The sequence below is a fragment of the Arctopsyche grandis genome, chromosome 7 (genome assembly GCF_051622035.1).
Source record: "Arctopsyche grandis isolate Sample6627 chromosome 7, ASM5162203v2, whole genome shotgun sequence".
NCBI lineage: Eukaryota > Metazoa > Arthropoda > Insecta > Trichoptera > Hydropsychidae > Arctopsyche > Arctopsyche grandis.
In genome coordinates this window covers 19,185,656-19,200,368 of record NC_135361.1, presented here as the reverse complement: position 1 = coordinate 19,200,368, position 14,713 = coordinate 19,185,656, and the positions used below count along the sequence as shown (strand labels likewise).

Below are 14,713 nucleotides of genomic sequence, written 5' to 3'. Positions count from 1 at the left end.
AGCTCTACTCGGGGCTATTCTTTATTAAATACATTGTTTGTTGGTGTCGTGCTAATTGCTTGTCAATTTTATGGTAATAGTGAGTCGATCTCAATTGAAATATATTTATTCCTTGAATAAGAATCCTCTTAAAAATTGTACGCCAAATGAAATTTGACTACGAAATCACTTTTATTTATTTATTTACAAGTAAAAACACAATTCCATACATCATATAACAAAAACAATAATAACATCAATAGATAAAAGTAGTAAAAACAATATGTCATTTAGTCATATATAATAAAATAGAAATGAAAAAATAGTTAAAAATATAATATATAAGATAAAAGAAAAAGAAAAGAAGAAAAGAACACTAATACAATTAAGGAAAAACAATGTTCTGTATATATCTAATAAATTGACCACACGTCACATTAAATAAGTCGGATCCGTATGATCAGGTATGTACATATATACATACATATATGGTTAAATAACCCCATGACTGTGGGTACTCGTCTGTAACTAAAAGAAAAATATATATAGAAAAGATATTGGAAAAGAAGAATTTCAAAAATCCTTTAAGTTTAAGACTTAAGAGGGCTGTACACCCGAAACCTTAATTTTGTTACCGGTCCTTTCTTCGATATATGTATATATTGAGTTTATGTATATATTGAGTGAATGCGACAGTTGCGCTTCGACCAGATAAAACGTATTTTAAATTGACAAAATCGAGGTTTCGTATTCTCCTATTTTTTCCTCCAAAACTGGACCAATTTTTAAAAAAATTTCATCATCGGTATGAAAAAAATACTTTCTGTGTATCTATCGGCGTATTTTTTTTTAAATCGACCGTTAAATAAGTACGCTGGACTCGTTTCGTGGGTGTAAAAAAGAGGCGATTTTATAGATGTTTGGCGGCTCCTAGCTCCTATAAAAAAATAATTAATCAAAAAAATAAAATGATAGATGCACTCCAATGGTGGATATCTATAGCATATTAAAAAATATTTTTTCTAGTGCCATAATTGAGGAAGGGAGAAGTATAGTACGTTTGTATGGACAAGGCGCTGCTGTCCAGCCCTCTTAAGACGTTAAGACACCTAACTTATTTTTTAACGATGATATTTTATCCTTGTATTCACAAAGGTTTGACAGTGAGTGATAACGGTGATTCCCATATTTGAAAAAATGTAGGAGAACTTGTCAAAATAATAAGATCGTTCGAATTAACAGTGACATGAGGATACGCCCATTACAGATTAAATTATCCATGGCATGGCGTGCCGTACGATTCAGTGTGTCTGCGTCTTAAGTATATATGTATATCATAAATATAAAATCAATGATAAAGTATGCCGAAAATATCGAACTTATACTTGAGACAATGATAAACCTAATTCCTTTCTAATTTTTTCGGGAATCGGTTTTTTCACTTGGCAATTATTTGAATATATAATACATATTTAAAAGCTAACCATCGCTTCTACAAAAAAAGTCCTTTCAAAACAATGAGTAAACAGAAATTAATTTACTTTTTTTTTGACACTTGCTAATCGGCAATTCGCATAATTTAGAAGGGCTCACCACCTTATTTTGTAATTAATAAAATTTATTAAAATTATTAATGATTAAACGACAATTAATATTTTATTGGTAATTTATTTTATTTTATTACACTTATTGCTTAAATAATTCAATACCGATGTATACCGGTACTACCATCTTTGTGAAATTTATTTTCCGTAGCACCGGTAATGACAAATCTCGGTATATTTGTAATCCCTTATAATGTGTATATAGTATGTGTAGGTATGTGCATCACTCTTACTTATATAAATATATGTACATACATTAATATACATAAAGAAAAAGTGATACGCTTCCTTGTTTATTACTATACTATGTTTCCCGTCAAAGTCGAGCATTTCCGGGCTTCGTCCAGCGTTGCTCGAGTAAATGAAAGTTAGGAAAATAAGTTTTAGGAGCTTTGACTTCTTTCTAGGAATCTTCTGCTTTAATAGAAAGTTCTTGGAAGCTGTGAAATCGCATAGCTAACATATAAACTTGCCCAGCGTTACCCGGGGGTTTTTGTTTGACAGCTTTTCAAACATCTATGTATGTGCCTGTATATGAAAGCATACATATATGTATGTATCGACATAAATATAGTTATAAAACTAACCGAATGCATTTTCGTACCGAACATAATGAATACAATTTGCATTCAAATTTCAAAGTCACAATAAAAATTTGACGACATTATATGTTCAGCAGGATTTCGAGTGATGTTTCCACCCTTAAAAGCGACAGTAAATAAACCGTAAGAAAACACATTAATATACAGCATTAGGTGTAAATTTGTTTTTCGGAATCGTTTCAATAAAAACGGCAAAGGGAGAGTCCCATAAAAACACTTTTTATGTATTTTCCATAAATAGGTCGGTAAAAATGGGAACATTAAGAGGGGAGGGCATCTCTCGCCTTTCGTTTCGGAAGCTTTTATGGGTTCCGATGTCTTTAAAATTTACCATAAACCCTCTACGCCTTTATTAAAATCACCCGACAGACAGCAAACACTTACGTCACTTAAAACACATCCTGAGACCGAAATCGAATGTGATATTAAATATGTAAATTCCGAAAGCGATTTATTTTATTGGTCATAACCATATGAATGTCAATCATCGCGTTGAAAATCTTGATCCAAATTTAAGAAGATATATTATACGCTGAATTTAATGCAGATGCATAAATTCACCCCTCTCGCTGGCGACGCTATTAATTTCGAACCCCTTCGATCCTCGGAAAACTTCACACCATTTTTCACGGCGAAAGCTGTGCAAAGAGAAAATCGCTTAAACTCTCATCAACCCTAGAAGCCATGGGGCTGAGAAGAAAAGGGAGAATCCAGGCAGATTTGCAACGTAAATAAATTGCGGTCGGATTTCCAAAAAAAAAAAAAAACACCGTCGATTTCACAAATTTATGCAAGCTTGCCGCCGCGGAGTAAAGGTTAGCGGTGAAATTTTCATTAAAATAAAACCAATTAAACGAGCGGATTTCGCGGTCGTTTTTTCGCATATTTCACTACAGGCAAGGTTTTGTCGGGATAGGGAGGATAGGTCCAGGTGTAATGGTGCGTTTATTAAACTCAATAAAATGAGTTGGGCCAAAGTTTAAGCCCCGCGCGCAGCGGTTTTACAAACTTCCAGTAATTATGCGAGACCGAAAAATAACTTTTGTTCGTATTTATTCAGATTCAAAATTGTGTTCGACCTTTTTAACTGCACGTAGATGCGATATTCTTTTATATTATGCACATTTTATACAAACATGTGTATATTCGTAATTGAATCGACGATATAAATTTCAACACATAATATATATTTTATACGTACATAGAATAAAATTTGATAAATATTTACATATTGCATACATCAACAGGTTCAAATTTATCTATTTGATATATAATTTATCTTTTATGTAGCACGTAATATTTAAAACGTCTATTAATTTTAAACAAATTTGTATTTTGATTTTTAAATGCTTTTTATTATTACGAAATTATGTTCACAATACATCTTATATCTATTTTAATAACTACTGATCTACTGATCATTTTCTATTTTACAATTTAATTTAATTTGATTAGTAATCATAGTATTGTATTATTCTAATGTTAATCTACAGCATAATAGGAAAAAGAGCTCAAAAACCTATTTACAATCCTTATAAATGTTCATAATACATCTAATACATAATATCAATTAAAGACTCTCTAAAGTCGATGACCTAAAGCAGATCGTGTTTAGGTAATCTGTGTTTATACCTGAAGGGTATAGACATTTTTTTGTAATCACCGAGACTCTTCACAGGTGTGTTAGTATGGTTATTAGTGATTCTGTCATAGAATCTACTGGTTAGTTTGTTAGTAATGTCTGTAACAAACGGAATATTATATTTGTATCAAATTTTATTCTTATATAAGGACAGATAATAAAAAAAAATGAATTCGAATCTGAACTAAAATTTTTATCATTTATTTTTTTCTTGAAAATGTATATAATGTGTGTACATATAATAGATTTAAATTTTTATAATATGTTTGTATGAATATTAAGTTATTATTATTAAACATTTTAATATGTGTATAAAATGTACAATAATATATACCTTTAAAGTTTATACATATATTATTTTATTTAAATAATCATATACCAGTGTCACAGGTTACCCCAATGTGACACTGTGGCCAGATAATTCATTTTCACATTTTTTATAAACATACATAGATACATATGTATGTACATATAAAATATATAAAAACACATTTAATTGTATTTAACAAACATTCACATGCTCCCTAAAAAATAAAAAAAAAAACAATAAAAATTGAATAATTAAACTGAAAGTAAAAAACAATAAAAATCGGATAGATTATTTATATGTGGCGTTTTAGATAATTGATGTTTGAATACAAATAACTGGCATATTTAACATTCTATTGGCGAAAATACAGTTTGACTGTTTGATAGTTCAGAGTTTTTTGTAGAATGCTTTCTGGCATTCAACAATGCGTTATTATGTATTACGAACTATGGAAAAGAGTTGAATATTACAATAACCCCAAGAATATGTTCAAAGCAAAATTTCCATACTCGAATTATTAGTCAAGTGACGTTTTGACGAAAAGCAGTACTGTGAATAAAATACATCAAAATTAGGTCGCATTTAAAGCCTAGATTGTGTGAATCAAATTCAAAAATTTGATGAAAGAAACAAAATATGTACAACGAATAATTATAATTCATATTGTAAATCCACTGAATTATACGAAATTATTACGTGGGACAGATTAAAAATATTTTAACTACACCAAATAACGAACCCATATTGTGAACATTTTAATTTTACCAAATGAGAGAAACTTTTTTGAAAGAATGCATTGAATGTTTTTTATTTTGTATCCAATTTAAAAATTTTAAGACTATTCATTTGTTCTGATGAATAAATTCCTAGTAATTAATTTTCATCATTATTTTTATTTGTAGATTAAAATATATAAGTTGCTTTAGGTTCAATCGTATTCCTAATAAAGAAATTCACATTTCAATGCCGATTAATACGAGCTAATATAATTATAATAAATTGTTCATTTTAAATAAATCAACAATGAAATTCAATATACATATATAATTCAAATAAAATAAAAACAATCGAATAAAACTTTATAAGAAAAGTGTTCGAAAGCGAAAGAATCAATCGACGTATACTTATGTATAAACCTATACATATGTAAGCCCCAAGATCGAGATAGTTTCAGACAGGGTTCCAAAGACGTCACTGAAAGTTACCTGAGCGCTGAAAGTTACGGAAACGTATGTCGAAAGTAATGCTACGAATCAGGTGCTGGTGTCACACAAGTTTAACCCGAATTTCAAGTCTGTCATATATTATTCATGTACGTACCTGTATAATACACACACACACACACACTATATATTTCACACGTCTCAAATGTCGAAAAACTAACCAGAGTTATAAATATCTCGTCCGCATTTTACGCCTAGACATACATTTTTTAAATATACATATTAAAATTTAGATCTCATATTAAAATTTAGATCTCAATAGTCACACACATATTAAAATTTAGATCTCAATAGTCGTCGGCTTTGGATGATCTACCCCTGCCTAATTCCGCTTGCTTGGTAATCATATTACCCCCATCTCTAGCCGGGGAATCCATTAAAACTTCTAATTGCTTTTGTATATTTTAGATCTAATCCTATCTCACTAATTGTTTCGGTCAATAAGGTCGAAGAAAGTCGTCTAAACGAAGTTTAAACGATGACTGCTGTTATTACGCTTGTCATGCAAAATTCATTAGACACATGTTACTTTCATTTGTGAATATATAACCATTTTAAATACATACATGATTATTACATAAAAAATCGCAATACAAATCTACCAAGTATTACATAAAAAAATAGAATCAACTCATAACTTAATCTACAGGATACAAGAATTATACTTGAATTTTTTCGTGAGAGCACACATGTTTAAAGGTTTGAAAAAAATAGTGGAAGAAAAATCGAACTAAAGTAAACTGCCACTTCCGGTTGACGGATGCTTACCAAATTTTTATAAATAACTTGGTATTAAGCTTAAACTTTTATATATGAAATTTCAGTTCAATAAACTAAATTTTTTCTGAGAAAAACATCGATTCCCTAGAGTAAAAGTACTACTTTCGGTTCAGGTAAAAATATTAGGTTATAAAATATATAATTTCTATTACATGTAAAAAAATTTCCGTCCGATTCAGTTAATGGTTTGGGAGATAATTGAATTCAAAAACTTAAAAAAAGAGGATACCTATAAGGACAGGTACCATTTCCGGTCAACTTAAAAATATGAAAAAAATTTGCGTCCTATCGATAACAATTTCAGTGTTTCGATAACCAATACTAAGTTTCAGTTCGATAGGATTAACGGTGTTTAAAAAATCCCCAAAATACACAGACACTCACACACACACACACACATTTTTTCTAGATCTTGAAAACGTGATCAGTGATCGATTTCGAGCTTGAATCAATCAAAATCTCGAGTTCGAATTTTCACATGATCATAAAACTTCATCTATTGTTACTACACGTAAGCAAAAATTAAAACGTTTTCTTTTTATACATCGATTTTTTTTTACGTATCGTATTTTCAATCATTTTCAATTTCACATTTATGTTATCATTTTTTTTAATGGATGTATTATATACGTATATAAACTAAAATGTACAGAAAATGATAATACCAATAAGGAATTATACATTACTAGTGGCCTATGTCCACATAATTGTGCACTCCATTTGATGGGCCGACATAAACAAAATAATAAATTAAAAATACAAATTTTATTACAACTAATAGATTACTATTTTTGGAATTGACATTTTAGTAAATAAAATCACAAACTCAATAAATCACATATTTTTGACATGATGACTTGTATCAAAATAATTTCAATTTTACCGACAAATATTTGACAGGTGCGGTGAGAGAAGTTGATGGGATTGATGAATCGTTCATTTTAACCCGCATACGAATATTAAATCTATGTACATATGTATTTATTGATTTTTTAAAAACAGAAACAAACAACATTACAACGTACATGACATACATAGTATCATCGATACCAAAAAAGTTGTAGCAATGAAATAGAATAAAAACAACGACGGCTTTGAAAAGTGATGGATATGGGATGAGATACTGAGAATAATGACTAAATAATATATATTTAAAACAAGAAAAAAGCAACAACAAAATGGATCAATATGAGGGGGAATATTGTATGTATGTATGTACTGTATTGTATATTTAGCGATGTTTAAATATTCAGCTCACTTTTTTAATTTTTTTCTCACAGACACATATCAAATAACAAATTTCGAATATTGTCAACTAAAAATAGACGCGTCGTTTTCGCAATAGCAATTTAAATTTCATCAAAAAATATCCGACGACATTAAAATTCCATAGGTCAAAACTCACCATCGCATCGTATCGACACAGACTGCGTCAGTCGCCAAGGCGCCGAGGAGTCAGTACGTGTCCTTTTATTTTCGCCTTATTTTTAGCGAACGTGACATTTTTCTTCCGCGGAAAATTTTCCCACGTAGCGGCTACAATTGTCACGCGGAAAAATTCCGCAAGTTCGCCTAGCCTCGACCCCCATCTCTCGTAATGGATTTTAAAAATTCAAATCCCCGGTCCGTGCTTTTAGGCAACCTTTCCGCGTCTTTGGCCGCGACTTGCGCTCCGACCGAAATTTTCACCGACCCGCCTATTTTGCATTTTAAGGACGAATAATCCTCGTTCGTTCGGGGTTTTTTTTTTATTTTTCATGTCGCCGTCCTCCCCTGTTCCCGGTCCGCGACAACCGATCGGATAATATACATATCTCTATGTGTGTATCTTTTTTTAACGCGAAACCAAAGCGGCTTTAGATGGTAAGCCTCCAAATCAAACGCGGCCCCGCATTATCGTTCTGCTCGACTTTTGGGGGATTTTCGTTTCATTTCGGTACATTTCCTCTTTTTATTTTATTTTGTTATTTATTTGTATGATAAATTCAAATTGTACGTGAATTATTTTGCCTATTGCTGTTTCAACTTTTCGCAAATCCCTTTGCCACACATCGATTATTATGCTAAGCTCTGCTTACACTTATTAAGTTATATGATTTTAAATATTTCACTTTTTATATACAATGTACATATGTTACAATCGAAGTGTATCTTTCAGTTGTTAGATTATATATTCCATCTAACCTGGTACCAACTACCGTTATAGTTGAAGTGTATTTTCATTTGTAATACATTGTGACTATTTGGAATATATTCTGTCTAACCCACGTAAGTTGATTTATATGGCGAATTAGATTCCAACTGGTTAAAATATATTACAATTGAAAATGTAGTTCAATTGTAAGTTGATCGAGAGGTTGGGCTTTCAGTTTTTATGAAAACTTCACTCGATTAGTAAAGTCGTTGAGTTGGAAAGTCACATTTTTGTTTTGAACACATTCTTAGAGTTAACATTATACGGAGCTCATTGAACTATTCGTAATACCCAGCAAATATTAACGCATTATTGAATTTTAAAGCGTTCGTAAAAACATCTCTGTAACGTTCTAAAGACTTTGTTGATATATTTTGGCTTAAAGTTAACTCAAATTTTAATGAATTGTATTGTCATAACCAGCAACATAGCTCAGTGGTTAGCGTATGGTGCTAACAACTGAGGGGTCATGGGTTCAAGCCCCGATCTAGTGTTTCTGGCCAGACCTTTGAAATATGTACATATACATACATATGTATGTGACTCAAGGTCAATTTTTTCCTTAGCTGATTTAATTGTTGAAACTTTTCCTACCAAATTAATCACCTATCCAAATTTTTCACCATTATTTGAATTTAATTTCAAATTTGTAATAATAATATAAATGTATTTACATATATACAATAATATACATATGTATGTATATACATACATGAAAAATTTTCAATTCCAAAGCTGTCTGACAGGGATGCATACTCTCTCCTGATCTTTTTAATCTATATCGGGAATACATAATGAAAAGATTACTCAGCGGATGGGAAGGTGGAATAACAACAGGCGGCAGAAACATTTTTTACATAAGATGCGTGGCGACATGAAGTTAATGGCCAGCAATGAGTATGAAATGGATGAACTATTTCGTAGAATAGAGATAGAAATTAGACATCTGGGTCTAGAGATAAACAAAAATTCCATTAGTTGATAGAATTGAGACTCTTATAAAGTCTTGAGGAATTCGACAACTTTATGTACCTAGCAGGTGCTTTGATCTCAATGAAAGGAGGATGCTAATCAAAAATCTGCAGAAGAGTAAGAATAGCGAAAACGGCGATGGTCAGTCTCATAAAGATATGGAAGAACAAAAATCCGTGCGATCTCAGGTGCTCCCCATCGTGTTGTATGGAGTCGAGACATGGGCATTGAAAATGAGAGACAGGAACATGTTAGATGCATTCGATGCTGTTGGAGAACATCTCACGAACATATCTATCCTCAAAGATCTGGCAGTTTCAGATAGATTCTCTACAACATGTAGAAAAAGGGTTCTTTCCTTCTTTGGCCATATTGCCAGTAAGATTGTGGAGAGTCTGGAGAGATACCTAAATGCTGGGGGGATGGCGAGCGAGAGAAGTGCTCTCCCAAGAGATGGTCAGGCCAAATCAAAAAACTGACGGAATCATCCTTTAACGCTGGCTTCAAGTTGGCACAAAACCGAGAGAAGTAGAGAGGAATCGTCTATCGAATTCCAGACGACCTCAATAACCACAACGCTCAGCATTGAGCAAACGAGGAAGGATGTACAAAGTTAGCCATACGTGTCACCTCGGGGTATTCCTGTGATGAGTTGAATTTAAAAAAAAGATATAAAATAAAATAATGTTGCAAAATTTCAATGAAATTGGTTCGATGTACGTTCATATGAAAATGGCTGAAACATTGATTTCGTGTTCATACAAAATCAGATTTTGTGTCTATACATACATCATTTGGTCAAATTAAATAAAACCATTTAAATAGACATACAATGTGTATATTCTATCTATAATATACATATATTATATTTATATCCTTTTATATTTATAAAATATAACCATAAAAGTTTAGTAGAACTTAGCTTATCTTAGTAAATTATTTTTGTTCAAATTAAATATATTTAGACAACGTTCTGTGTAGTATATACGTACATACATATGTATATGTATGTATTTTAAACTTTCGTTACTGGTTTTGACAGTCGATTGATTTTAATTTGTTGGAAACGCGTACGAACTCTCCCTATTTTCCGTTCATTTCAATTTCTGTAAATTTATAATAATATTCAGATTTTCCTCCTAATATATCATTGAAATTTTACTCCGGGTTTTTTAAATTTGTTTGATTAAAAAATCAGTAGGAAATTAAATCAAAATTATACACGAATTTTACATGAAAAAAAAATGAGTTATAATTTATTCGCCTGCCCGCAAAACTTTCAACTATCCAAACTGCCCTCGATCACTCGCAAGTTTGCGTTGATTATTTTATCATAAAAACAACATGAATTTTCCTGAAATTTTCCACCAACGCTGAAAAAGGGATCGTTTTTCGCAACGCCCCATCTATTCGCATAATTTAATTCCGTCGCGAGACGACCCTCATAGGGAAAATTTGGCCCGATTAAACTTAAGTACACACTTATTATTTAAACTATATAAAAAGCGTCAGCATTAATTATGTAGGATCAGACTCAGTATTTTAATATATTCTAATATTAAAAAAAAATCAATATAATACAGGTCAATTAATGTAACTCTTTAATTGAATTATCAACCCACTAATCAATCGAAAATGGGTTCGATTATTTTCGAATTTTAAAATTCCCTACGTCCAAATACCCCTACTTTATTTAAACTAATAATGAATGACTGTAATCAATTTTGAGCGTTTTCTCGTCAAAGTGGGAAAAGTCCTTCGACGCTAGAATCACCTATATAACCCTTTCTTCGCGTCAAGCTCTCTGGATCTCCCTCTCTCTCTCTCTCTCTCTCTCTCTTTTTCTCTAGTCGAATTGAATTAAAGCCGTTCGTAATTGTTAATTTAGAGATTTTGACGCGCTAAGAAACTGCCTTTGTGTCGATTAACTTAAATCACTCGGCTAAATTGGCTCAGCATCAGCAGTGTAACTTTCGCTAGAATATTATACATTTAGGTATGTACATATGTATGTACGTAATAGTAATTTGATTTCAAATTGTCGCTATGCTGTAAATGACTATTGAGGTCGCAGTAGGAAAGGTTATACGGGATGTGGGTGTCGGAACGTAAAAGTTTGACGTTCACTGTATATGTATAAAGCACATACATGTGTATGTACATATAATATATACATATGTATAGTAAATGCACGAAGATACTCAAGTTGCGTTGAGAGCTCGACTGAAACTTTTAACACTATTTCTAGTATATTATAATGTAGTGCAACTATTCCAATGCTACAGGGACTCTAGACTACTGGTCCATTGTCCTGTTGAGATCAGTAGAAAACGAGCTGATTGATACGACCCATGTATCATATTATTATTTTTATTTAAATTTTAAAAATCTAATTCAAAGTATTTTTTTTACTTTTTGGTCAACAAGTTTTTTAACAGACGTGTAAATACATATTTCAATGAAAATGTATTATTTTTTTTTACCAACCTATTTTTAATTATTTATTACGAAATCTGTTTCAGGTAACGTGTTCGTCATAGCGGCCATTTTGCTTGAGCGTCACTTGCAGAACGTTGCGAACCATTTGATATTGTCGCTGGCCGTGGCAGATTTGCTAGTCGCTTGTCTTGTTATGCCCTTGGGTGCAGTATACGAGGTGGCCCAACGTTGGACTTTGGGTCCTGAACTTTGTGACATGTGGACCTCCAGTGATGTCCTGTGTTGCACAGCTTCCATACTGCATCTGGTGGCGATCGCCTTAGACAGGTATGTATTTATATACAACATTTTCTTCTATTCTAGTCTAAAACTAATTAATATACATACATACATACATACGCTTAATAGACGGATAAACTATAGACAAACTACTTCAATAAGCTTAAGCCCCAGTAGATACTCGATTATACACCTATACAAACACGGTAATACAACTCATAGAGAGGATTATACCATTCAAATTGATTCACATATAGACGTACTGATACATAATGCCGTAACTAAGTATGTAAACACAAACGATGCACAAGACCCAACACCCGAAATGGAGCTTGATATAATTAATATAAAGCCTCTTTTATTGTCATTTTTATTATTATTTTATTTCTCTACAGGAAAGAGTTTGGGTATTACCCATATCTCTAGCCTACTCCTTTCCTTTTGGCCACATGCTTGGGTATAATTCCCTTGAACTTCGGAGAAACTTCTCGTTAATTCGTTTCGTTCTCCAGCTACTGCGTGGTAATACGTCATGCCCGCTGTTGCTGGAACAGTTAGGAATTTATGTCCCTAATAACTACATATGTGCGTGGTAGACATCATCATTTGATGGTTGTACTTCCTGCTCGCACAGTTCTTTTTCGAATGGCTCCTATTCCAAGAGCTATTTGACTTCTCAATGAAATCGTTTCTGCTGTGCCTGAATGCGATATTTTCCACGTTGGTGAGCGCAGATTATCGGATATTATTTTAACATACATATTTATCTGGTAAGCTGCGCTCATCATTATTTTCTTAATTTGAATGTGATGTATGAATGGAATCTACTCTCTTCCATTTGGGCCTCGCTGCAATTTATTTTAATTTTATTGCTTTTTTCCTTGTGTACATTTGATGTGCTATTTTTCTTTTGTTCAATGTGAAACTATGAATCGGATTTAAGGATTTTATTTATTCTTTTAATTGATTTTTTAACCTATGTTAATTATTTATCTATTATTTTTCTTTTGTATTTATATCATGCTTTTTCTTTGCTTTTGCTTCTTATTTTGTGTATTTCACCTTATTTTATTTTTGTTTCTCTTTTTCAAATGTTGGCCATTGTGGCGCATTATGTTCTTTCTGTAATGCCACAATGGTCCAAAACTATAAATGAATAATCAACTGGTGCACATTGTTGAAAGTATGTTTGCGCTTGTAGAGCAATTATACTAAAAATATTTCATTATAATATTTCACTTTTTTTTTAGGGTGTTTGATAGATTTTCAACTTACATATATGTATAATATATACAGTAGTAATATATAAAATATTGTGACCATATAAAAATTTTATTTCGAGATTTTGACTAATTTGAACCCATAATCGATCACTGGGTTTGGTGCATCCGCTCTAAAATCGCCAGATTAACAGAAAGGCAGCTTTAAACGTAATTCTCGTTTTCTCGAATGATAGATTGCACATCAGATGACGAGTAACCTTTCGATGTGCACAGATGCAATTATTAAAATTGAGTTGGATCTTTCTGGCGAGTTTAATATTTAATATTTTATTTCAAGATTCGGAACTTATCGAATCTTCCCTTATTAAACTCGCCTGAAAGATCCAACTCAATTTTAATAATTACCATTTTAAGAATTGCATCTGTGGACATCGAAAGGTTACCCGTCATCTGATGTGCAATCTATCATTCGAGAAGACGAGAATTGAATTTAAAGCAGCCGTTCGTTATTCTGTCGTTCAATGTGTCTGGCGATTTTAGAGCGGATGCACCGCATCCTCGATCACTGTACAATGTGTACGTGTGTATGTGTTTGTATTTTGTAGATAATTTGAAGACCGTCAGTCCAATCAAACTGAAACTTAGTATCAGTTACTTAAATATTTTTCGTTACGTTGTATTTTTTTTTTTCAAAATTTCAGGTTGACCGGAAGTGGTACTTCCCTTTATAAATCTCCCCTTTTTTTAAGTTTTTGAATTCAATTATCTCCTAAGCCGCTCAGCGGATTGGGCCGAAACTTTTTTACATGTAATACGTAGGTAGGGATTGCAATTTACCATCAAGTTTCATTTACCGACAAACGGTGAACAATTTTTCCCACAACCAGTATACCGGTTTTTATCGGTAAAGTAAAAAATAAAAAAACGAGCATTTGATAAGTACGGGTGGTTAGATTACTTTTCCAAAAAACGTTAGCTTAAAATAAATCACAAATAATTTAATCTCCGTTCGTAATAATTAATAATTTTATAAATAAAATCGTATTTATTTATTTAAATTTTGGACCATAATTGAAACAATGGTCTGATCCCATTCATTGCGATTTGGTTGGTCTGTATTGCTACTCTTAGCCGGGTAAGGGCCTCAACGTAGCCACTAGCGTAAATTCCGAACAACCTAATCCACAATAAGCCATTTTTAATGCAATAATATGTCTGTATATGCACTTAATTCGCGTTTAAATAATTAACGGTAATTACCGAAAGCCAAATTTTGATGATTTACCGGTTAACTAGTATACCAGTATTGCAATCCCTAGTAATACATGCATAGGAATGATAAATTTCATACGCATGTATGAAATTTTACCTCAAATAGAATTTTATCTCAAAAGTATTTTTTCTCTAGAATTTCGACGATTTTTGAATTTTTCTCCGAAACCTTTTGGCGTATCAAGCTGAAATTT

General features: G+C 31.9%; 1 protein-coding gene across 1 annotated transcript in view; it reads left to right on the top strand.

The window, feature by feature from the left end:
* The window catches only part of LOC143914667 (5-hydroxytryptamine receptor-like), a 131,808-nt gene that overhangs the window by 90,072 nt on the left and 27,023 nt on the right, over window positions 1-14,713 (top strand). Inside the window, exon 2 of the mRNA XM_077434960.1 lies at window positions 11,829-12,072. Within this exon, the coding sequence (XP_077291086.1) occupies window positions 11,829-12,072 (244 nt within the window). The remainder of the gene's footprint in view (window positions 1-11,828; window positions 12,073-14,713) is intronic.